Genomic DNA, 22,360 nt, shown 5'->3' on the forward strand with positions numbered 1-22,360 from the left:
ACGGCGCAGCTACTCAATACATACATGCAGATGGTGTCAAGAAGGGTTCCGCACATTCACCGGCCAAACTGGCTTAACTATTTACCTAGTCTTTCACATAGAAATCCTGAATATACTCACTTCCTCCTGCTATAGTCAGGTGTGGCTGGCATTACCTTCAGAGACCTAGTTACTATCATTTCGCCAGCCAGGTATCTTCGAAGGTCTATCTATTTCCCAGACTCAAAGGTCTTGAAATGCGCTTCGGATATACATTTCACTTTTTCGAGGACATTACACCTTGTGAAAGCTACCAACTTTCCAAATATACATCACCATTCTCAATCCATCCATGGAATAGGTCTCATTCCGTGGTTTTCTGTTTTAGTTTGGATAGAGTGGATCTCTCAACCTGTCGCTTGTCTTCCCTTACTTTTTTCCTCGGAAGGTATGCTGGAAGTCGCCTGCCCCATGAAGATATAGCGAACGAAATTGAAATGCATATGTGCTTACTGGTATAACGCAGAGATACATCGCTTTTTACTCCCCCCCAATCACACAGACACCTTCCTGGCCTTCAACACAACCCTCGAAGACCTCTCCAAGCTCCCTCGTGTCCAACCCGATGGCTTCAACCACTGGAGACTCCCCTTCCGTAAACACGACCCACTCCAAAAACATTAGCTCATGATGACAAGATGAATTCAACGCAGTATTCCTAGAAAAGAGGCATTATTTCATCCCCGATGTTCGTTCCCCACGTTTTGTTTGCCCCCTTTTCAAATCTCCACTTACCCCTTTCCAATCTCCACTTTCCCCCTGAACAGTTACCATGACAAACACCTCTAACCCTCTCTCTCAGATCCCCTATGTCCCCAGTCCCAAAGAATAGACCCTCGCTTTTCCTGACAAAATCCAGCACTGCAAAGCCTGCCAATCTGTCTCTCCCTACAAAAATACACGCGTTCTAATGATAAGTGACTCCACCTCCGGACACGATCTATCCATCTCTTTGTTACCCGTGGCGGCATACCTCCTGAACATCTCCCCTCCCACTGGAACGGTACCCTACCACTCGATTACATCGTCTAGAAGCCAACAATCTCCTCTTATCACCCTAATACCAACAAAATCACCTTCTGTGACGACACTCACCTCGACCAATACAACATAGACGTGGTGGTTTACTGCACTGGCTACCAACCTTCCCTTTCCTTCTGACACCACCTGGCTTATGGCCACATAACAAGCGCTCGAACCAAATTAAAAAAGCTTGGTATTGAATTGGGTTCTATCTAACGTCACCGAAGAAACACTGGAGCAAGAAAAGACCCATCCGCAGGCAAACCTACCCCATCCATAGCCCCATGAACATAAGCATCCCCTATCAGATTATACAGTCCCCGATGCAACTCGTTGCAGACGCTATCTCCTTGTCTCATCATCTGTTTGGCTTCTTCACCAGCCTGGTAGAACACTCGGTCTTCGGGCCGCTTGATCAACGTCTCAACCACTCTATGGTTGCACCCTACCTCTTGTGTTGAAGGTCGCAATATCAGCGGTACCCGGCTCCCCGACACAACAGAAACCCTATCACCACTGCTTACGCCGCGAGGGCCAGTCCCGATGTAACCCTTATCCGTGATAAAGAACTTCCTATCACTGCACGCAAACCTGACGGCGTAGTGGAATGCGTTCCTCTTTTCAGACTCCAACTCCTTCTCAGTCATCCCATACTTGGCATTGAAGACCGGTTCCTGCAGGTGATCACCAACGATTGATGTCGTTCTTCTATGATGAAAGTCGACGCTTCGCCATTTGGCGTATGCTGACGACACATCGTCCCCAGCGAGGGATATTCCAGCGTGGGTGTATTCAATGTTACCGCAGATAGTGCGCCAAAAGGCATTGCCAACGGTTCCTCCACCAGCATATGGTCGATTGTCGTCTCCTAGGAGCTCGGCGACTAGCTCTTCCCAACTCTTCACGACCTCTCGCCATCGTCTGGCGCCACCGTCTCTGCCGTGATGGGAGTTGACTACTTCGTCGCAGACCCAGTGGATCCGATCGAGCTCAACTCCTTCTACCTCTAATAGGAGCCGGCCGTGAAGACGAACCTGGCCGGGGGGCAGGCGGCTTGAGGCATCATAGAATCCTTGTGTTTCAAGGCGGATGTTTTCGGTGGCACTTGGTCTGTAACTCCTAAGAGGGATCTTAGTGCAAATTTTCACAGCAATACCATTATAGATCGAAGGGCTTCCTACCAGTCTATCACCCAGGAGGGATGCCCTGGATGGGTGAGCCGTGGGTCGCCATCACTTGTGGCGTTTGGTGTGCCACACAGAACCTCAAGCGACTGCATGTTTTTGATGACTGTGATAGACACCTGCCAGTAAACATTTGTCACGTCAAGGTTGTAGTCGGGAGCAATCTTGTGTTGGCCACCCCAATACTGGACCATGCCGATGAGTGCATACACCTTATCTCTGGGGTCTGTTGCATTCCGTATCCTGAACTGTCGGAGCAGAGGAAGCAGTGAAACGAGCTTTGATGGGTTTCGCCAGTCCTGTCGGATGATCTCGATATCTCTTACTTGCCGTGCAAATTGTGCCAAGAATGATACGTATCCGTAGGCCGAGTCGATGTTTGTAGAAAGCTGGCCGTTCATATATGACGCCGCTGCTTTCGTGATCATGTCCCATGGACATGATAGAGTGGCATAGTAGCAGGTAGCCTTGGCTGCCACCACTGTCTCTTGAAGAACCCATGATCTTTGCCACTGCCAGCACAGAGTTAGCTCAAATAATCCTTCTCGTGACTGAACAGTGGAGTTGTACCCATGCTTGATCCATTATCGCCTGGATACCATTCAAAATACAGGAAGACTGCCCAAAAGGGGAGCTGATATGCGGAGTAACTGAAGCCGGTATTCCAAGCGATAGTAGCCATAAAACACAAAAGCCACCGAATATGTATTGTCGTTTGCAATCAGATCGGCGGAGAAATTCTAGCCAGAATAATCGATTGGTCTCTTCGTTATCCGTCCAGTCAAGCGATGTCAGGCCTAAGGAAAACATGAAGTCCTCTGCCAAATCGTCATCGTCCCGTTTGCTCCCAAGCCAGATCGCCACTTCTTCAGCCTGTTGGTATATTCGCCGCATTATGCCCACTTGGTGGCCTCTTTCGTCGGGATCATGTTGATTTATACAGACAGCATCCACCCAGAGATTTACTACCCTGTCTTTACTTCGCAATCTCTGGAGGGCAGCGTATAGGTTAGGACTGACGGGTATGGGCACATTGTTGCATCTTATCCACATTGTTGATGGCGATGATCCCGAATTTGAACTGCCAAGAGTATTGTCCCAGGCATATGAAAGTGCTTTGTACGGCGGTGCGTTGTTAAGAGGAAGTTCTTCCAGGCTACAGGTGATTGCTTGATCCAGAATCCCGGGGTGTAATCGCATGAGCCGGAAGTTGGTGCTTCCCTGCCCCGCAAGAGACCCGTAGAGCGGTGCGTGTCTTAAACCGGGTTTGTGATGGAGTGTTCTTGGAACTCGTATTGACTTTCTCTTAGTAGCCGACATCTTGAAAAGAATGAGCGGGTAGTTGTGGTTGTAAATGTCGGAGGTGCGAGAGCATCAGAAGGTGAGAGTTGTCAAAGGTCTATCTATGCCCAGCCGGGATGGATGTGCTCCGCCCCGATCCCACATGCAGGCTCAGAGGCTGAGCACACAAAGCTGTCCCTCTTTGATAGGGCAATAGCTGAGCGCACGTTGTCCAGAAACAATGTAGTGTTCCAGAAACAAGACTTTGACAAGTCCCCTCTTCTTGCAGAAAGATAGCCAGCCTTCCGCATAGCCCGAGATGTTGAAGCTCTCAAGTCCTCGCCGTGTAAGGTGAGCGTTCGGTGTGCAGCCAATCGTACCCTTGACAGTCAACCACCACTCATATGCTGCCACCTTTTAGGGCTGACCCACCATCTTGGGCGTCAACGACGACGTGGAAAATGGAGCCAAAGCAGGCCGCCTTGGAAGAGGACCGTGATTGTCCAATGAGGATAATACATATGTGATGCGAGAAATGCTCAAGTAGGCGCGTGAAGAGTCACCTGGAACACGTTAGATTAGCAGTCCCTTGTAGCGTTGTCCTTCATAAAAAGAGATCTCTTCTTTCTCGATATTTCATTCTCTCTGCCATCCACTTATCAAGTGTTAGCTTCATGTTGTATCAAGATGTTTTGGCATAAGTCATCGCCAGCTCTCAAGATGGGAATCTTCGGGTTCGGGACCGGCACTGCGAAAAAGCTTCCCTCGGACAACTTACTGGGCACGCCTCCTGATACCCCTGAGTCGAGTCCTGCCCCGGATTTGCAGCCTATGGCCACCCCCAAACTGCGGGGGGCTCTCCTCCAGCAACCACTACTCACACCCCCAGACACTGGGCTTACGCTCAATGTCCCGAAAGCTCATGATTTTGGATCCTTCATGGATGTCACAACATCTCCAGAAGTTGAAGAAACGCCTGCGACCCCGACAACAGAAGACGGGCCAGAAAGTCCCACCTCCCAGCTTACCCAAGAAGCCTCGAGGTTTTGGGGAGAAGACTTGTCAGACACAGCCTCAACAGTACTCACAACACCATCCGAAGCTCCCTTCACCCCCTCAAAATCAGGATACCGCTATCCACACCACGTCGACGACCTAATCTTCGACTGCGAAGACTCCCCCGAGACCCCAGACACTCAGCTAACCCAAGAAGCCTCCCGCTTCTGGGACGACACCCCCGGCACCCCCTTCACAGCCCCTCCTCAGCACCATCCCTAGCAGGAACCCCATCGAAACCTCTCCCAGGAAAAACCCGCCACTTGCTGCCCAGACAACCCGGCCTCAAAACCCCCCTCCCATGCAACAACTGCGGCTCTCTAATCTCACCCAACCACCAACACCCCCTCCAATGCACCCATCTCCTCTGTCCCACCTGCACGAGGCAAACCCTCATCACCTCCCTCATCTCCAAACCCTTCGTCCCAGCAGCCTGTCCTTGCTCTGCCTCAACCCCGATCCCGAAATCCATCCTCCGACAATCAGTAACCTACCTCCAATTCATGGCCTACGCCGACAAACTCACCGAAAACTCCATTCCTGCCTACCAGAGGTTGTACTGCCACAACCCCCAATGCAAAAGATTCATTAACCCGAAGCTGGACGTGAAAAAGGGAGGGAAAGTAGGGACGTGTGGGCACTGTGGGGGAAATACGTGCAAGAGGTGTGGGCAGAAGGGGCATATGTTTGGGGTTAGTCAGCAGACTTGTAAGTTATCTACCTCGACGAGGAGAAAGAAGGAGAGGATGAGAGGCTGACGGGTTTGAGGTGAAGTGATGGAGGGGAAAAGGGTTGCTAAGAGGGGAGGTGGGAGTAGGAGGGAGAGGAAGAGGAAGGTTAGAGGTGAGGGGAAGGGTGGGATGTGTCCGGGGGTTAAAGGGGTTGGGGAGGTTTGGGTGTGAAGAGGTGGACATGGGTTGGATGGCTAGATATGGGTTGGATAAACATGACGTTGGAAATTGCATTATGGCGTTTCGGTTGAGATGATGGGCTTTGTTTGGTCTGTGGGAGAGATAGACATGGCGACATCGCGGCGTTGTGATATTCTGGTAAGAATATTTGGGTAGATATTTGAGGAATTATCAGACATAATAGAATAGACATGTGAAATATGCTTCCTAGTCCTGTCGTTAGCAACGTCTGGAATATGCTGTTGTGAATGTGCGACATACTCGTTATGAGAGCTCGTTTTCGAATCAACAAGTTGATTGAGGGATCGATAAGAAAGAGGCTCAGGGACCAGGACAAGGCTACCTACCATATTTCCCCGTGAACCATCACGCCGGCGACAGGTATGCAATCGCGAAACAAATGGCGTTGTGGACGGCTCAAACTTTCACATGCCAAAGGAAAACGGTTCCCCCACGATTGTGGGTCCCGGGATCTGGTTTCCAGGCCCCTGCGTCATTTTTGCGGGGAACCCTGCCCAACACAGCGCGCCCTGGAATGCTGGAAAGCCGCACCACGGCGCTGCAGCGGTGCCGCCATGGGCACCCCCTGTCGCCAGCCGGTCGCACATGCTCGGCTATGAAGTGCTATCAAGAGCCGCTGATCCTCTTTGTTGATGACACCAAAACATTTTGCGACTCTCCCATCCTTTTCCTCCGGACCTATAGAAGCCTTTATGACGACATTCCCATGAGGTAGACCACGAATTCTTCTCCTCCAGCGCTGCACGCACTCATATATCCCGCCCATACCGTTCTTGCGCTCCTCCGTCGCCCGCTGAGAAAAACGTTTCGTCATCCGGCTAGCTGCCATAACCGAGGCACCATGTCAGCCACCACCATCCAGAGCCTCAAGGTGTGACGAAACCACCACTTCGACTGTCTAGAGAATCCAGGGTTGACATGACGGATAGGTTCTTGTGGAGAGCATCATTCTCGACCCAAAATACCATGACATCCTCACAGTTGTCAAGGGCGCACGCAATGGCGCTGTCTACGGCGCAAAAGTCCGCTTTCCACATGCCTTGGTGTAGGTTTTCAGATTACAGCCCGTACATCTCGCCGCAGCCTGCTGACTATGATGTGTACAGGATGATAATGCTCTTTCGCTCCGGAACGTATGTATTCCCAGCTATCCTGCGCCGTCTCCCCGAGATTAACGCTGTATTCGTCCCCCTGATACAGATTCCGTGAGAAAGTACGACTCATTTTCAATGCTACAAAAACACACGCCCTGAATTTGGCAAAATTTGCGACGATATACAAGTCAACATGCTTGCTTCTGAAGCTGTACGGGGCTACGCCGGGCAAAGAAGGTAAGAAACGAGGAGCCTCGGTTCGGCAACACAAGACAACGCTAACATACTGAAGGCCCTTATGACAGCTTTATTGCCGGTCTTCTAGGCGGCTACGTTGTGTTTGGCCAGCGATCCAAGCGCGGCAAGATCTCGAGCGTCAGCCAGCAAATCGTCATCTACATCTTTGCGCGCGTCGCGCTGGCGCTGGCGCGTCTGGCAGTCAAGCCCGGGTATGGTCTTCCGGGGGTGTCAGAACCGAAGCAGAGTGCGGCGATCAGTCACTATGCCTGGCCAGTCTTTGCCAGCATGTCATGGGCAGCCGTGATGCATCTCTTCAGATGGCATGCCGCCGAGCTGCAGCCTAGCTTGCGCAGCAGCATGGTTTACATCTACCAGAATTCTGACGACTGGGACGGGCTACGGAACTTTATATGGCACAACAAATGAGGGATCAGTGTACGATGGAGACATGATAAGGATATTTCAAGGGCGTTCATACGGTTGTATAATCACGGTGGCTTCTAGATCTGCTCGCAGCTCCTAGCATCAGCATTGGCTTCTCGCATTCTTGATTACAGTCCGGGTATGGGAACCCAAGGTTTTGTTTTAGAGGAGGTCTATGCTGTGGTGGATTGGCAATGGAGGATTACAGTACCTATCTTGAGTATGAATTTCAGACACAGACTTGTGAATCTCGGCAGTTTGGACACGTTACCGGGCCTCTTGCTTTTCTGTCTAGGTCCTTCCTAACCGGGTCTGCTCGTTGGTGCTTGCTAAAGACTGTCCGGGCAGGCAGGTCCTCAAAGGGGGCTTCTTACCACCTAACAGGCAGGGCAGGAGGAAATCTGACCAGCTCGGTCCCGTGTGCCCGTCGTCAGGAAAGAACACTGGAGGGTGATCAAGTACCTCAACTTTGCAGCAGCAAACCTGGGCATCTTTTCTCCCCTTTCTTCCTCAATCATCCGCTGCTGTGCATTCACTTTCGTTTTTGGGCAAACCAACCAACATCAATCCCATCGGTACTTGACGACAGTCTTATCCGGCATGGATTCTCAATCTGGCAACACGACTACGCGTCCGCCGCAAGACACAACTACACCTCCGCAACACACGGCTGCAATTCCGCAAATCATAATTTCGCCTCCGCGAGACACGACTCCGCCTCCACTATTCCCAACTACGCCTCCGCAAGACACTACAGCCTCCCCAAGCAGCGATGATGCTCCTCTCAAACCCATCGTCGTCGCTCTTCGACGGTTGCCTAGGACTGGGTACTATGAGCCTGTCATGTGGTATCCAGGCCCCGATTACCATTGGAGTATCACAACTGCGGAGCAACATGCCTTGCTCCTTTCTCCACAAATGGCCAAACCAGACCCCCCCTCGCACGTTGAAGAAATTATCACACCATTCTTTTCACTTCATCTTCCTCGCTTTTCCCGGTTATCGCCAGGTTCCTACCGACCCGAGGGGCCCATCGTATTGCGGGGGTACGAAAAACAGTATCCCATTGAAATTGGCCTTGTTGAGACGGATGAGGCGACTTAGGCTCTCGCCCGTGATGAACCTCTTACGATGATGACCCTTTTGATCTCAGCTTGTCATGACGAATTGGCTCAGAAACTCACCGACACTTTAGGCACCTAGTTTCAACCTTTTTCAATCTTCTTTGAGTCGCTCGCCACCGGTACAATATGTTGTTCAAGAACAGCCCTGAGGAATGTGGGCCAACATCGATTCTGGAAGAGGAAGAGGCGGAAGGTAGCTGCTTTGGATGGATTCTGGACTATTGGGTTCGTGTAGACACAAAATAGGGAGTGGCTTTGCACTTGATACCCAGCGATGCTTGATATGGAATCTGGAGGTTGGGAGGGACAAATCAGGAGCGTCGAATCAGCATGGCATATTTTTTGTACTGGAAGGTTCTTTGTTCTTGGTTGATAAGACAGGAATAATGGCATCTTGTCTCTTCTGAATTTTTCCTTGTGGACAAGAAAACACAGCATATAATATGAAATCAAGGCCTCTAAGGATAGTGTAAAGACCTTGAAAGGTGTTTAAAATGGTATAGTGGCTTTAAACATGGTAGGGAGGGCTTAGAAGATAGTCATAGGGCGTTAAGAGATAGTCGAGGGCATTTCGATCATCTTTCAAGGTGTTTTGTCGAGTTCTAAAGGCTCATAAAGGTTCGATAGATATTTGATGTCTATTTACTATCTTTGAAGGCATATAAACTCTTTGTAAAGACATATTATCTATCCTTTAGGGGGGTTTGAGCATCTCTTTTTGATGTAGTTCAGGATACTTCCTGCGTTAAATTGCCTACTTTGCAGTACCAGTTGCCTATTCGTCCACAGCTTAACAAAGTTGGGAAAGCATTGGGCATAGTTATAACCCCCACATACCCACCCCAACCCCATCTTCCCCTTCTTCTTCAAGAAGCACCGAAAGACATGACCAACCGGTAGAGCACATCATGCCCTCTGGCGTCCTTCCAAAGTAACCAGATTTTGTTTCACCATCATGGGAATTTTCGATGTTGAGAAATACGACTGCAATGAAAACCAACACTCGAAAAGCCGGGTGCTGTTGCGCTTGCTGCCGCGTTTGCTGCCGCGCTTGCTGCCTAAAACCTGCCTTACGACAGTGTCAGTCACGTCAACAATATTTATGTCGGTCATCCGCAAGTGTGGCAGCTATTTAGAGATTTTATGCACACATTAGCAGTTTACAAGTGTTTCTTGCTATGTGTGTGTTGTCGTGTTATTGGGGGGATTGGTTGGTTGAGGGATAACATGCTACTACTGCCTGTCATGCCTGGGACTCGACTCGACCAAGGCAAGCGAGTGCTTTTTGTTTCCGAGGGGAGTCGGGGCGTTCCACTGTTAATTCACCATGTGGCTTTCACATGATGGCTTTCTAAGGTATTGTGGATTTGGTGGCCCAACCTATTGTGGGATTGATGGCGTTGGAGGTTAACTTTGAGGCTGCACCGCCAGTCAGCACAGCAAAAGCATCTTCACCCCTCGAGAGTTTGGATGGGGCATAAATAGGCTCGAAAGAAATTTTTCGCAGGGCTTCTCTTTTTCACGTCTGTGGCATTGGATGTTGGGCTTGGCCTCGACCAACTGTCATCAATTTAGACTCGGCGTCGCACGCGTTGAAACTTACGGTTCACTATCGAATCGACTTCATCTCAACTATCACACACAATGATGGGCGAGGCCTGACACTCGAGCGAAAATCTCGCCTTTGATCCCACGCCACCACCTTACACAAGAGAATAACTACAACCCGACTCGGACGATGGCACCCCAAACCTACGACTGTCAAATCTGCCTCAGCCCATTCACCTCCCCCCTCTCCCCCCTTCCTCCCTTTGCCCTCCCGGGATGCAATCACTTCCACTGCCCCGGCTGCCTCTCGGAAAACCTAGCCCAATCCCTCAAATCCCTCCCCTTCAAACCAGCCACCTGCTGCACCCAGGCAACCTTCATCCCTCCCTCTGTCTTCCGCCGCCGGGAGTTTGGTATACCACGAGACAGGGTGCGCCTCTATCGACAGAAAATAACAGAGTACCAAGCCTCCTATCCCACGTCACCTGCGTCAAGACGAAGGAGACAACAGACACCACCGGAAACGGTACAGGGTTTGTCAGGGGTGAGGATTGTGTTTTATGGAGCGCCGATGCCGCTGAAGGTCAATTTGCCAACTTACTGCCATGATGCGAAATGCGGGGCGTTTATACCGGATGTTATGGGGGGCAGGTGTAGGAGGTGCAAGAAGAGGACGTGTGAGATTTGCAAGATGGGGATGCACCTCGGGCAGGGCGGCTGTAGGAAGGAGGATTTGTTTAGGATTGAGGAGAGAACCGAGGTGAGGAGGTTGGCTGCTATGGAGCTTGTTACCTTGGATGTGAAAAAGGTTAAGGCGGCAAGCAGGAGTGAGAGAGAGAAAATGGAGAGGGAGAAGAGAGAGAAGAGGGAGAGGGAGAAGGAGTTGTGGGCGCTGACGAGGGCGCTGATGAGGGAAAAGGAGTGGAAGAGGTGCCCGCGGTGTAAGAATGGGGTTGAGAAGACGGAGGGCTGTAATCATATGATTTGTGTTTGTGGGATCGATTGGTGCTATCGTTGCGAGAGGGTTTGGGGGGCTAGTCATATCATTGGGGTGGGGGCTTGTGCTGGGTAGTTTAGAGGCGGGTAAGGGCAGGGGCAAGATAAGGGGGTGGGCTGGACAAGGACACCTGGGGAGAGAGAGCTGACGGATCTGCTTGTTTTGTTTTGTGATGATATCTCTTTTTTTTAAAAAAATTCTGGTGGAAAACGTGTTTGGTGTTTTACACGAGCAATGAAGATGATATCAACGACGACAGGCCTCGACGGCATAGATTACGTTTATTGCCTTTGTCAGGAACACAGTACAAACAAACGTCCTGGTAATATACAGCTACACAATAATACAGAGACACTAAAAGAGGATATATTGCCGGCTGCACATGCAAATATAACATAGATTTGCACCGCTTAAACCATGTCTAAATATATAGCCTCATGGCTGGTCGGCAATTTCTGAGTTACGTTGACAAAATAACTCAAGAACCTTGATCAAATATCTCCTGGGGATTTTGAGTTGTCAAGTTCCCATTCGACTTCCTCGCCGCCTGAAACTGGCGGAGAGTTAAGTTCTGAATAGCAAGCCCATCACAAACCTTCTCACAATGTGGCGTCATGACGACTTCCATCTCCAATCACCACGCCACCAGCCGAGGCATGTGAATGCAACCCCCAAAGTCAACAGCTGTCACCAGACACAGACCAAGATAAATTAAAACCCATGAATTGCGCACATCTTGGTATATACTTCTAGCCGGCTACTATGACTCTCAGCCAAATCGATAAAAATCAACACAGCAACTAACACACTGGGCAACGGCGTGTTTTCCAGGGATATTTTGACATTAACCATCCAACACCGGACGCCTTGACCATGCAAATCTTTTGCAAAACCCATTTTCCCCAGAGACTCTGATGACCGCCTTCCAAAATACCCACCGCCACCAACTTAGACAAGCAAAACAGCGTTCAGGCAGCCGTCGTTCTCGGGGTTGTTGGTAATCTGGGCGTAACGACCCCAGGCAATCTTTCCGGAAGCTGTGACCATACCAAGATCGGAGACGTTGACCTCGATAATGGTACCCTTGGACAAAACACCGAGCTGGGTGTACAGGGGGTTGCTGGGGTTCTTCTTGACGCCCAAGATCGGGAGCTGTACCGTGACATTGAGAGTTGGGTGTGTGACATTGGCCTTCTTGTACCGGAGACCCATGGGGCGAATGAAACCTATTCCCAACATTAGTTCCCCTTTCCAAGCTCCTGAACAAGCCGAACCACTCACGTTCGTATTTGACCGGCCGTCTGGTGAAATCAGGCCCAACAAAAGTAGGCTTCGTAACCACACGCTTCCACCCCTTCTTGTGCACCTTCTTGCCCGTCTTGACAACCTTGAATAACTCCTCCTCACTGATACCCTTGACCTTGGGAATCGGCACCGAAAACCTCGCCGCCTTCTCGGCACGTTTGCTCTTGATCTGACTGGAGAGAGCCTTGGCGGATGTGGGGTTGGCGCGGTCGAGAAGGTACGAGGGAATAGGGTTGGAGGGCTCGTTCTCGGCGGGGGCGCCCTTGACGTTGCGCTCTTCGTGCTGCTTGATCGTCTTGCGCATCTGGATCTTTTGCGAGTGACGCTGCTTAGCGTACAGCTTGGCCCTCAGGCCGCGGAGGTTCTGCGCATTCTCGCTCTGCTTATGGCCCTCACGAGCGGCCTTCTTGCGCGTGCGCTCCTCATGATCGAGACGCTTGCCGTGAAGCTTGCGGTGTCTTTCTGTTCGGGGATTCTAGTTAATATCTGCGCCAAATTTCGATGGTTTAGAGACGGGCGAGCAGGGGAAGGGCAGAGGCATACCGATATACTCGTTCTGGGGCTGCAGTTGTCGAAGGATGTGGTCAGCGTTTGTCAATCGACCTCTTCCTGTTCAACAGAACTTACCATGATGAAATTCTGTCGCCCTGGCAAGGGTCTTGAGTTCTCAGTTGATGATGGTTTGAAGGAGAGCTCAAGATTCGGATTCGCAAGCTTGCTAGGGCGTAATGGCGATGCGATTGAATCCAGGCGTTGGCACTGGAGGTCGTCCTCTGATAAAAAAATCGAGAGCTTATCGCAGGCTTGGTGGCGGGTTGCAAGTGGGGCAGAGACTCTAGGCCCTGATTGGCCAGCCTTGCACCTTCGCTTGTCCTCCAACACAAATGACAGCCAGAGTTCAACTCAAGAAACATTAGCCGAATGCAAGTCTACAAATGATATGTGATATTAATCAGCACAATATTTACAAAGTCTATGTATGTATGTCAGGCTGAAGATACTAGGTGGGGTGGAGCACCAACATTCCACGACGACACAGCAAGCAGAGAACAATGAAGATGCAGAAATAAAACATGATTTGTAATAACAACGCTCACATCGACTCTATTACGAGTTCGAGCTTGCTACGATGCAAGTATGTTTGAGCAGTACCTAGGAACACAAAAACCCAACTCCAATGCTGATGCGGTATCTCAGTTGCTGCAACCACTGCGCCATGCTGAAACATCCCAGAAATCCAGTCTTCCGTTGTTCCCTTATGCACCGGCCTGCCCCTGAAGCCTCTATCCTGGGTCCCAAGACCGTAACTCCAAACATGAAAACCAAAGTATCATCAACGCCGGCTGGCTCTCATGGCCTCTAGAGCCTTGCGTTTTCGCTCTTCCTTCTCGCGCTTCAGCCGCTTCTCGCGTTCTTCTTCCTGCTTGTCCTCTAGGCGAGCACGACGTTCAGCCGCCGTCTCTTCGACTTCAATGTCGGAAAGACCAGCCTCCATGTCAGACTCATCCGACATGTCGTCATATCCACCGCGACGGCCATAGGCATACGGGTCGTCTTCATCTTCATCATACTCAACAAAGTCGTCCAGGTCGTCGTCCTCTTCCTCGTATCTTGAGCGAGAGCCGCCATATCGGGGACGTTCGCGTACCTTGTCTCGCGGGTCACGATCAGGGCCGCTGCTGCTAGCCTTTGGCTTGGTGGTAGCGCCTGGCCGGGGTCGTGCTGTGCCGGTATAACCAGTTGTCGCCAAGGCAGCCTTCTTGATCTTCTTGTTCTCCTCCTCGGCCGCTGCTTTCGCTTTGGCACTCGAGGCTCCAGGAGACACACGATTCCGCTCGACTCCATTTTTTGGAGCTGTTCGAGATGATGCAGGGGGGGCTGCAGAGCCTTTCCTGCCGGCGACCTTGGCCTGCTTTGCCTGGTCCGCCTTCAGCTCTTTGCGCTCCTTCATGGTCAGGTTCCTCTCCACTGGCTTGTGACTGATCTTGCCAAGCGATTCCCGTGCCTCCTGGTTCTCACGTGCCCTCGCCATAATTTCTGCAAATGACCGCTTCTTTGGGGGGCCCGAGTCCGATGGTGATGGTCGGTTAGCGACAGGCCGCGATGGCAGAGGCTTGCTGCCATTGGAGGAGACACCTGGACGGGTGCCATTGGTCACAACTGTGCTTGGTCTGGTTGCTGACGCAGTCGTCGATTTGACTGGTGGTCGCGATGACCCAGAGTATGCGCTTCCGGAAGCGGTTGTGGACTTATCTATCGGCCGGGAAGCTGGTTTTGGGGAGCTGATGTTGGGCCGCGATAGCCCATCTGCAGTGGTCTCAGTGCGCTGTGCCTTTGGGAGCGTGTTACGCAAATCATCCTCGGCCTTTCGTTTGGGTGCCGTCGTGCTATGTCGCGATGTGGGGTTTGAGGTCGGTGATGGGCTGGGTTTCTCGCCAGTGATGGCCCCAAGAAGGTCCGCAATCTAACCACAATCGATATCAGTATCAGGGGTGCGGAGACCGAGGAATCAGCACAAAATACGTACCCCCATCGTCGCGCGAGTACAGCAGTATGGGCGGGATGCCGAACCCTAAATCTCGCAGTTGTCGTGATCCCTCCCCAACCTCATACGATTTGTTGGCGCGAAGTCATCGAGTGAAAACGCCAAAACGGGCCTTGCCACTGAGCGTTTGCTGTGTCGCTGTGCCAAGCGCTCAGCTATGCGGGGAACGCCAGTGCTAGAGTGCTGTAAATCTGGTGAAAGCGGCTGAAATTGCGATTTTTAGGCTCCGCGATTGGGAGCGGAAACAGAAGCGGTGTGAGTCGTAGGAAAGAGAAAGGGAAGAAGTCTGCGCGGTCGATGGGGACTTCAATGCTGGGAGCGCAGGCTGCTTTTAACTTGCGGGCAAACAGCCTGGCCTGGCTCGTCCTGGTACAGTTCCAAGCCAAGAATGACCAAGAGACCCACTGCAAAGTCGTAACACGAACCTGGGAGAAGCTCGGAGTCAGGTGTCACCGGTTCCGGAGATCCTGCCAAGCCGTGCCCGACTCAATTCATTACGTCAGCAAGAGCACGCACCTCCATGCCCTAGAGCAGCAAGCAGTCAGGTGATTAGTGGGGTGGGAATTTGCGGGCACAGGAACCAAAATTGTAAAATATTCCACCTTGGCTCGGGAGCTTTTATCACCGAACACAGCAACACCGCCCAGAACTAAGAAGAGTCTTTCTCCGCACAAGCCAGCGGTTAAAATTGATTGACATCTCTTGTTCTTTACTTCTCCTAAAGAGTGAGTTTCCCTTTCAGACCCGACGCAGTTTCGAGACTCCGAGGACTAATCACCAAGTCGCTACAGAACAGCCAAAATGAAGCACCTCGCCGCTTACCTCCTCCTCACCCTCGGTGGCAAGGCCACCCCCTCCGCTGCCGACGTCAAGGCCGTTCTCGAGTCTGTCGGTATCGAGGCTGACTCTGACCGCCTCGACAAGCTCATCTCTGAGCTCGAGGGCAAGGACATCAACGAGGTACGACCGATCGCACAAAGTCGCAAGTGGCGGAAACAATTTTGCTAACATTGCTCGACAGCTCATCGCTGAGGGTTCTTCCAAGCTCGCTTCCGTCCCATCTGGCGGTGCTGGTGGCGCTGCCGCCGCTGGTGGTGCCGCCGCTGCCGGTGGTGCCGCTGAGGCTGCCCCTGAGGAGGCCAAGGAGGAGGGTATGTACCGCGACAATATCTGCTGCGGGAAGGACAGTTCGCTAACAATCTCGCAGAGAAGGAGGAGTCCGATGACGACATGGGCTTCGGTCTCTTCGACTAAGCGCGCCATATCGTCTTCGTTTCCGAACAAGAGCTGGGCAAATCCGAAGAACCTTAACGACTTATGCGGATGTCTACGGCGTTATCTACAGGCCATCGGCCTCGGCTGCGGACCAGGAGTTTTGGGATTTGCGCGGGCAGGTTTCTGACATCGTACAACGGCATATAGGCGGGGCAATAAAAAGCACCAAGGCTCTCTTCGGACAATGATGTTCTTTGCATTTTTGATTTGTGACATTTGTTCTTTTACTCCGATTGACATGACTCTTCTGATTGCGACTTTGAAGCGCTGTGATGTTGATCGAAACACAATTGGGACTGGCATGGGCATGTTTGCAAGCTCTCAGCTCAACAGCAGCTCTCCCTGTTATCGATTAATCGCTTATCAGAAGCCATGGTGGGATGTGCAAGTGGGCCTGGGACGTTGAAATGAGTGGACAATTCTTGCCTGAGGCACCGAAGCAGGCGGATGATGAAGTGGCTGGGTAATTGCCTGCATATGGAAAGCGGAGGGGACACGCTGAAAACGCCCTTGGCAATGCCCGGAACGCGCTAGCCTGCCCAGTTTTTTACGGTTGCTGGGTAACGGGTCCAGGAGATGGTGCGTTGTCATTGGCTGCTCCACTAGAGGCCAAAATATTCCCTCGAATTGGCAAAAGCCCAGCGTCACCCCATCTTTCCCTTGTCCACCTGCCAACTCTTGTCGCAAGTCCCATTCTCGGTAAAGATGCCATCGCGACAACGGTAGGCCTAATCGACACGATCACCAACACTTCCAGCTTATCGCCAGTTGTGCCAATTGTGTTTTACTCAAAATCAACAGTGGTGGAAAGTATCGGATAGCACACGCGGTGTGAAGCGACGACAGACAGAAGCCGACGAAAACCAGCCACCAAAATTCTAAACAACATTTCAACAACAGCTGCCCCATAGAAAGGGGGGCCGCCCAAAAAAGTAAACAATTGTCGCCCATTCATGAACGACATGGCCACCGCCGCATCACCAACGCCAGTTGGCGGAGGGAGTCACCTCAACGCTCTGGGACGTAGAACATCCGCCAGACAAGCGCTCCGCCGCCCGACTTCGACGTCGCTATCTTCGAGGTCGCAGCTCGGCCGTAGCGAGTCTAGCCCTGCTGTCAGCGCATCTCTTTCTAGCACAACTTCGCGAGAGACGAGGGCGCATTCTCAACCTCAGTCAAACCAGCAACCAATTACTTCTGCGCTGCATGACAGCTCCGACGATGAAGAGCCGGTGGTACCTATGAAGCTTAGCGCTTTGACAAAGGCATTGCTTAATGATGGTGCGTCCGAGGGAGTGTCCAGGGGGGGTGCGCAGTCTGTTGTCTCTGGCCGTGCTGCTTCACCGCCACAACGTCCTGCTTCGAGGGTGACGAGGAGGTCGACTGCTAGTGTTTCTGCTTCTGCCGCTGTGGAGGATAGCGAGGCTGCTATGGGGGAGGTGAGACAGACGAGACGGACGGCGAGGACGAGTAGTGTCCAGCGTGGGGTTACGGGGAGATCTTCACCCCCAAGGGAGACGAGCCCTGCGCCTCAGCCACGGAAGCGCGTTGTGCGATTGAGCAATACCAGTGCTGGGAACAATGCTTTCAACTCGAGCTTTAATGGTAGCTTTGAGTCGAGTGTGAGGAGGTCATTGTCTGGTACTACTGGCCGGAGCAAGAGACAGGAGAGTGCCGAGGTGGTTGAGAAGAAGTCAGTTCAGGCTCCGGTGCCCGTTGAGCCTGAGCAGCAGGAGGTTGAACAGCAGCTTGCTGATATCAACACACCAGTTGTGCCTGTGAGGACGGTACGCATTGCCGTCGGGTCATCTGGCAGCAAGGGGAGGTCAGATAGTTCTTCAGGTCACTCCAAGAGCTCCCGGGGATATAGCGATCATGATCAGGAGTTGGGTGAGGAACCCGCGACTGTTGGACGGTCTGTTGCTGTTGCTCCTCAAAGTTCTATGCGGATTGGGAGAATAGGGAAGATGGGCGGGAGCTTTCTCAGTGGCCCGGCTCGTCGTGGAAGGAGGAGACAGAGTGAGGAGGATGGACAAGATCATGGAGAGGGTGATGCTTTTGGCAGTGGTCAGGAGCCTGAAAGCCAACAGCCTCAGTATATGGGCCTCGGTATGGAGCAGCCACAATCATCATTCTTGGCTTCCAACTATCGCGAGTTTGCTGCTGCTTCTGGTAGCCCTGTTAGCTCCAGGGATCCCTCAAGAGCTGCGGTCCGCAGAGGGACCTCGGCTAGCGTTTCTCCGCCAGAGGTCAGGGAGCTTGAAAGAAGCCACCTCGAGTTGGACTTCAAGATTCCTACACCCCCACCACGTGTTCCTTCCAGTCTTGGGAAGGAGAACCAAGCCCCAGCGGCGCAAAAGCCAAACCCAGTGGTGATCTCCCTTTTGGATGACACCAAAGAGCCGGCGAAGCCCACCCAACCACTTGTAAGCGACATCAGAGCCAACGCACCACCATCCCAACGAGCAGCATCCCCTGACCGCAAGGTTCTGGCACAGAAAAGCGAAAACACCCCCCGCCGCGCCGCACCACCACCGCCTCCGAAAATGTCAGTGCTTGATGCTGCCACAGCCAACGCCGGTGCTTCTACTACTACACAGGCTAGCAAGAAGAGGCAGGTCATGCTCCGAGTCAACGGCAGGACGTACACCAGAATCGACTGTATAGGCCGTGGCGGTTCGGGTAAGGTGTACCGGGTCTCTGCGGAGAACGGCAAGATGTTTGCCCTCAAGCGTGTCTCTCTTGAAAGTGCCGATGAGAACACGGTGAGAGGATTCAAGGGGGAGATTGACCTGCTCAAAAGGCTGCACGGCGTTGACAGGGTGATTCAGCTGATTGATCACGAGTTGAACCTGGAGAAGCAGCTTTTGAGTGTGCTTATGGAGGTGGGCGAACTCGATTTTAATACTCTGCTGAAATCCCGACAGAGCGCCACGGAGGGGGCGAGGTTGGATCCGGTTTTCATCAGGTACTACTGGAAGGAGATGCTCGAGTGCGTGCAGGCTGTTCATCTCAAGGATGTAGTGCATTCGGATCTCAAACCGGCCAACTTTGTGCTCGTGCAGGGGAGGCTCAAGCTGATTGACTTTGGGATTGCGAACGCGATCCAGACGGAGATGACGGTCAACGTGCACAGGGAGACGCAGATTGGGACGCCGAACTACATGTCGCCCGAGTCGCTGATGGACTCGAACCAGTATGCTTTTACGTCAGCGCACAATGGCAAGTTTTCGATCCCGCCGCCTCTGCAGCATCACCAAAAGGGGACTCCGAGGATTATGAAGCTGGGGAAGCCGTCGGATGTTTGGTCACTGGGGTGTATCTTATATCAAATGGTTTATGGTCTGCCGCCATTTGGCAAGATTGCGAACCAGATGTCGAGGTGTCAGGCGATTATCAATTGGGCGTATCAGGTTGAGTTTCCTGAGGTCACGGAGGATGGGAGCCGGGTGCCGCCTTCGCTGATTAGGACGATGAGGAGGTGCTTGAACCGGGAGCAGAAGGAGAGGCCTACTTGTGAGGAGCTGTTGGCGGATACGGACCCGTTTTTGTATCCCCAGGAGTTTGACCCTGGTGTTTATGCCATGGCTGAGCAGGGCAAGGTGCTGCCTATTACGGAGGAGTTATTGGGGAGGATTATTCAGAGTGTGGTGCAAAGGTGTGGGGAGAGAATGCCGACGCCGGAAGAGATCAAGAGTGGGATGCTCACGCAGGGGTATTGGGCTGGGGTGAAAAGGGTGGTTACCGGTGCTAATAGCAGTGGTAATTCCTCGAGGTAACCCCGGGGGAGGGTTTTTGAAAACAAAAGACAGGTTGGAGGGCATGGGAGTGTATTGTTGGATTTTTATGTGTGTTTGGATAAGGCGTACATATACGCACACGCGCACGAGCGCGCACAGGAGACTTGGATGGAGGGTGTCTTTGGACATCAAATCAGGGCAAGAAGAGGAGGATTATTGTTCGAGGAGTTGCAAGGGTTGGGTGATGGGAGTTGGGGTTTTCTTTATGTTGACGAATGTTATGACGACCAAAAAGGATACTTTGATACCTGCTGGGAGGAAAGGAAGTTTGGGCGTTTAGCTTTTTCTTTGCAGTCTGTCGTTTCTGGAAGGGGGACTTGTTTTTTAGGGGTGTGATACCCCTTTCTGGAAGAGTAGTGTATTGTTTCAGCTCTTTGCTACCTCTTTTCTTACTTTTTACTATACCACACTCGACACACGCAAGGATACAGCGCTAGGATATTTTTTGCGGGGGGACGATTGTTGTTTGAGTATTGGGTCGACGGGTCTGTTTGGCTCTGGATAGAAGAGCACATAATACCACTTGAGCAGTATTTCTTTGCTATCAATAACTACTTTAACTCTACTACTCTTAACTTTTCGGGCTGGGTGGGCTGTACAGACTTGAAGATGCTGTGAAGTCGAACTTGCTTCTAAGATGACTGCCTACAGTCGTGATGCACTTACTGCCAAAGGAGGTTGGTTGATCCTTGCTTCATATAAACATATTCATACACAGTAGCTCTTTTGGTGCTCAAATGGCGTACATGTACCATGTGTAGCCAAACACATACTGTTAATCGTCCTCCTGATCCACACATATCATACATAATGAAGCATAAGTTTACATATCCTGCTCTATCAGCATCTCTTACACCGATTACGCCACCTGGGTATCTGATTTCCTCCTCTATCACAGTATCTACAGCTCCTCCTTCCCGCCTTGAGCGGCGTTCTTCTTCTTGCCCCCCTTATTATTCACCCTCCTCTGCTCGGTCACCTTCTTAAGCAGCTCATGACTCCAATGCTCTTTGTCCTTCTTGTTTCCCTTGACCCACAACCTCGCATGCCAATCCCAGCACCTCTCCACAGGCTCTTTGCCTTCTTTGTGTCTCCCCTCGCAGACAACATCTGTTTGCTGTGTTCCAATGGGCCACTCACCGAGCGAGGCGCCCATGTCGCCATCAAGGAAGTTATCCAGAACCAAGATGGCTGCTTTCCTGGCCGCTGGCTCAAAGTCACCATTGTTTTGGTCCTGGAGGTTCATAATTTGAAGGATCTGCTCCATGCCGTTGTTGGAGAGGAAATGAGACCGGATTTTGGATGATTTCAACAGGCCAGAAATGGAGGAAATGCGAGCTTTGGATACCGCTGGGTCGGGTTGCCCAGAGGAGGGAATGAGCCGCCAGATCAGGGTGGAAAGCGGCTCGTCTGAGCAAGAAGAGGCAAGGAGTTTGGGCCAGTGAGTTTCGATTTCGGAGAGGGCTTTGGGGTTGTTTTGCGTGACTGATGACAAGGTAAGTGCGGCCACTCTGGCGCGAGAGAGAGTCTCGGGTGATGGAGAAGCGGTAAACAAGGCGGGGGTGTTGGCTAGGCAGAAGAGGTTGGCGATGGTGTCGTAGTCTTCTGCTATTTTGAGGCCGTAGTAGATGTCATGGGAGACGTCAGAGAGGCTTTCCAGAGCTGAGTCGATGTCCAGGCCCTTCTTAAGATAGGTCAGAGACTCGAAAAAGGCGGCCGCGTCGTTTCCAGCGTGAGGATTGCTTTTGGGTGGTTCCTTGATCTTGCCGTCTGGATCGTATTTCGGGGCGTTTTTGGGAAGTTTTCTGGGCCTTTGTGCTGGTTCTGGTTCTGAATCAGGGGTGTCGACGGTGACTATGGAGGAGTCTACTGGAAGGCCGACTAGTGATGGGTCAACCTCCTCATCTGGGATGTTGATTTTGGCTTCCTTTTGGCCGGTGTTGATGTCGAGCCTGACGTGAAGACCTAAAGGAAGATCCTGATCGGGGTGAACGATCTGGAACTCGTGGGTTGGCTGGAATATTTTGGGATAGCATTCAGCTGGATCAGTTGTGTGGCATATGAGTTCCACCTCCGCAGTTGGCGACGTTGATGGCGGTTCCTCTGATGCTGTTGTGCCTAAAACCATGAGGCCTAAGAGGCTAAGAAGGCTGATGGGAAGCATCTTTAACCGGGTTTGAGCCATCTTGTTGAGTGTGACGCCCAGGCTGAGGGAAGGGCGCTTTAGTCAGCGGAGCTGGCTGAAGTGATGTAGATGGTGGTGAGTTGAAGCCGTCAACTGATGAGATGAATCTAAATTCTTGAACAGACGCAAACTTGTCCTCTTATTGCAGGTCTCACACCTGCTCAAAGCCAAATGACTCAATTAGAAGGTAAAAGAAAGGACAGATTGGCTATTGTCTTCAACTTTGCCTCCTTGAAATACCTCCCCAAAAGGGGCAAAGCGAACACATTGTAATCGAGGGCTGGGTGTATACTTTACGGGGCAAATGCT

The 22,360-nt window shown here is 51.7% G+C and overlaps 10 protein-coding genes across 10 annotated transcripts; 6 read left to right on the top strand and 4 right to left on the bottom strand.

Annotated features, from left to right (window-relative positions):
• Window positions 1–1,238: 1,238 nt before the first annotated feature.
• Window positions 1,239–5,915, bottom strand: QC764_116550 (uncharacterized protein). The gene is made up of 4 exons (XM_062942907.1): window positions 5,842–5,915; window positions 4,306–5,701; window positions 2,244–4,182; window positions 1,239–2,181 (listed from the first exon to the last, which is right to left on the bottom strand). The coding sequence occupies exons 3-4, from the start codon at window positions 2,672–2,674 to the stop codon at window positions 1,281–1,283; spliced, it is 1,332 nt and encodes a 443-aa protein (XP_062805950.1). The 5' UTR covers window positions 2,675–4,182; window positions 4,306–5,701; window positions 5,842–5,915; the 3' UTR covers window positions 1,239–1,280.
• QC764_116555 (uncharacterized protein) lies at window positions 4,215–4,805 on the top strand (the record flags this gene model as incomplete). The annotated part of the gene is made up of 1 exon (XM_062942908.1): window positions 4,215–4,805. The coding sequence occupies one exon, from the start codon at window positions 4,215–4,217 to the stop codon at window positions 4,803–4,805; it is 591 nt and encodes a 196-aa protein (XP_062805951.1).
• Window positions 5,916–6,129: 214 nt separating the features above from the next.
• Window positions 6,130–7,537, top strand: QC764_116560 (uncharacterized protein). The gene is made up of 5 exons (XM_062942909.1): window positions 6,130–6,386; window positions 6,445–6,560; window positions 6,622–6,648; window positions 6,716–6,846; window positions 6,902–7,537. The coding sequence occupies exons 1-5, from the start codon at window positions 6,357–6,359 to the stop codon at window positions 7,273–7,275; spliced, it is 678 nt and encodes a 225-aa protein (XP_062805952.1). The 5' UTR covers window positions 6,130–6,356; the 3' UTR covers window positions 7,276–7,537.
• Window positions 7,538–7,872: 335 nt separating this feature from the next.
• Window positions 7,873–8,376, top strand: QC764_116570 (uncharacterized protein; the record flags this gene model as incomplete). Its single annotated transcript, XM_062942910.1, has 1 exon — window positions 7,873–8,376. The coding sequence occupies one exon, from the start codon at window positions 7,873–7,875 to the stop codon at window positions 8,374–8,376; it is 504 nt and encodes a 167-aa protein (XP_062805953.1).
• Window positions 8,377–10,134: 1,758 nt separating this feature from the next.
• Window positions 10,135–11,016, top strand: QC764_116575 (uncharacterized protein; the record flags this gene model as incomplete). The annotated part of the gene is made up of 1 exon (XM_062942911.1): window positions 10,135–11,016. One exon carries the CDS (start codon window positions 10,135–10,137, stop codon window positions 11,014–11,016), a length of 882 nt encoding a protein of 293 aa, XP_062805954.1.
• A 555-nt stretch (window positions 11,017–11,571) lies between these two features.
• Window positions 11,572–13,061, bottom strand: NSA2 (Ribosome biogenesis protein). The gene is made up of 4 exons (XM_062942912.1): window positions 12,874–13,061; window positions 12,790–12,808; window positions 12,223–12,708; window positions 11,572–12,167 (listed from the first exon to the last, which is right to left on the bottom strand). Exons 1-4 carry the CDS (start codon window positions 12,874–12,876, stop codon window positions 11,890–11,892), a joined length of 786 nt encoding a protein of 261 aa, XP_062805955.1. The 5' UTR covers window positions 12,877–13,061; the 3' UTR covers window positions 11,572–11,889.
• Window positions 13,062–13,368: 307 nt separating this feature from the next.
• QC764_116590 (uncharacterized protein) lies at window positions 13,369–15,170 on the bottom strand. The gene is made up of 2 exons (XM_062942913.1): window positions 14,774–15,170; window positions 13,369–14,710 (listed from the first exon to the last, which is right to left on the bottom strand). Exons 1-2 carry the CDS (start codon window positions 14,777–14,779, stop codon window positions 13,580–13,582), a joined length of 1,137 nt encoding a protein of 378 aa, XP_062805956.1. The 5' UTR covers window positions 14,780–15,170; the 3' UTR covers window positions 13,369–13,579.
• On the top strand, window positions 14,998–16,251 carry RPP2B (60S acidic ribosomal protein P2). The gene is made up of 4 exons (XM_062942914.1): window positions 14,998–15,516; window positions 15,583–15,751; window positions 15,813–15,942; window positions 15,999–16,251. The coding sequence occupies exons 2-4, from the start codon at window positions 15,593–15,595 to the stop codon at window positions 16,043–16,045; spliced, it is 336 nt and encodes a 111-aa protein (XP_062805957.1). The 5' UTR covers window positions 14,998–15,516; window positions 15,583–15,592; the 3' UTR covers window positions 16,046–16,251.
• A 768-nt stretch (window positions 16,252–17,019) lies between these two features.
• Window positions 17,020–19,845, top strand: QC764_116610 (uncharacterized protein; the record flags this gene model as incomplete). The annotated part of the gene is made up of 1 exon (XM_062942915.1): window positions 17,020–19,845. One exon carries the CDS (start codon window positions 17,020–17,022, stop codon window positions 19,843–19,845), a length of 2,826 nt encoding a protein of 941 aa, XP_062805958.1.
• Window positions 19,846–20,767: 922 nt separating this feature from the next.
• Window positions 20,768–22,301, bottom strand: QC764_116620 (uncharacterized protein; the record flags this gene model as incomplete). Its single annotated transcript, XM_062942916.1, has 1 exon — window positions 20,768–22,301. The coding sequence occupies exon 1, from the start codon at window positions 22,049–22,051 to the stop codon at window positions 20,768–20,770; it is 1,284 nt and encodes a 427-aa protein (XP_062805959.1). The 5' UTR covers window positions 22,052–22,301.
• Window positions 22,302–22,360: the final 59 nt, after the last annotated feature.

This window comes from Podospora pseudoanserina, chromosome 1 (assembly GCF_035222485.1).
Source record: "Podospora pseudoanserina strain CBS 124.78 chromosome 1, whole genome shotgun sequence".
NCBI classification, from domain to species: Eukaryota; Fungi; Ascomycota; class Sordariomycetes; order Sordariales; family Podosporaceae; genus Podospora; species Podospora pseudoanserina.

Coding starts and splice junctions, on each gene's coding strand:
- QC764_116550 (XM_062942907.1), bottom strand. CDS start 2,674: ATGATCACGAAAGCAGCGGCGTCATATATGAACGGCCAGCTTTCTACA. Junction 2,182..2,243: donor CCCTCCTGGGTGATAGACTG/GTAGGAAGCCCT, acceptor GATCCCTCTTAG/GAGTTACAGACCAAGTGCCA.
- QC764_116560 (XM_062942909.1), top strand. CDS start 6,357: ATGTCAGCCACCACCATCCAGAGCCTCAAG. Junction 6,561..6,621: donor CGCTTTCCACATGCCTTGGT/GTAGGTTTTCAG, acceptor TGATGTGTACAG/GATGATAATGCTCTTTCGCT. Junction 6,847..6,901: donor GGCTACGCCGGGCAAAGAAG/GTAAGAAACGAG, acceptor AACATACTGAAG/GCCCTTATGACAGCTTTATT.
- NSA2 (XM_062942912.1), bottom strand. Junction 12,168..12,222: donor ACGGCCGGTCAAATACGAAC/GTGAGTGGTTCG, acceptor TGTTGGGAATAG/GTTTCATTCGCCCCATGGGT.
- RPP2B (XM_062942914.1), top strand. CDS start 15,593: ATGAAGCACCTCGCCGCTTACCTCCTCCTCACCCTCGGTGGCAAGGCC. Junction 15,752..15,812: donor AGGGCAAGGACATCAACGAG/GTACGACCGATC, acceptor ATTGCTCGACAG/CTCATCGCTGAGGGTTCTTC. Junction 15,943..15,998: donor TGAGGAGGCCAAGGAGGAGG/GTATGTACCGCG, acceptor ACAATCTCGCAG/AGAAGGAGGAGTCCGATGAC.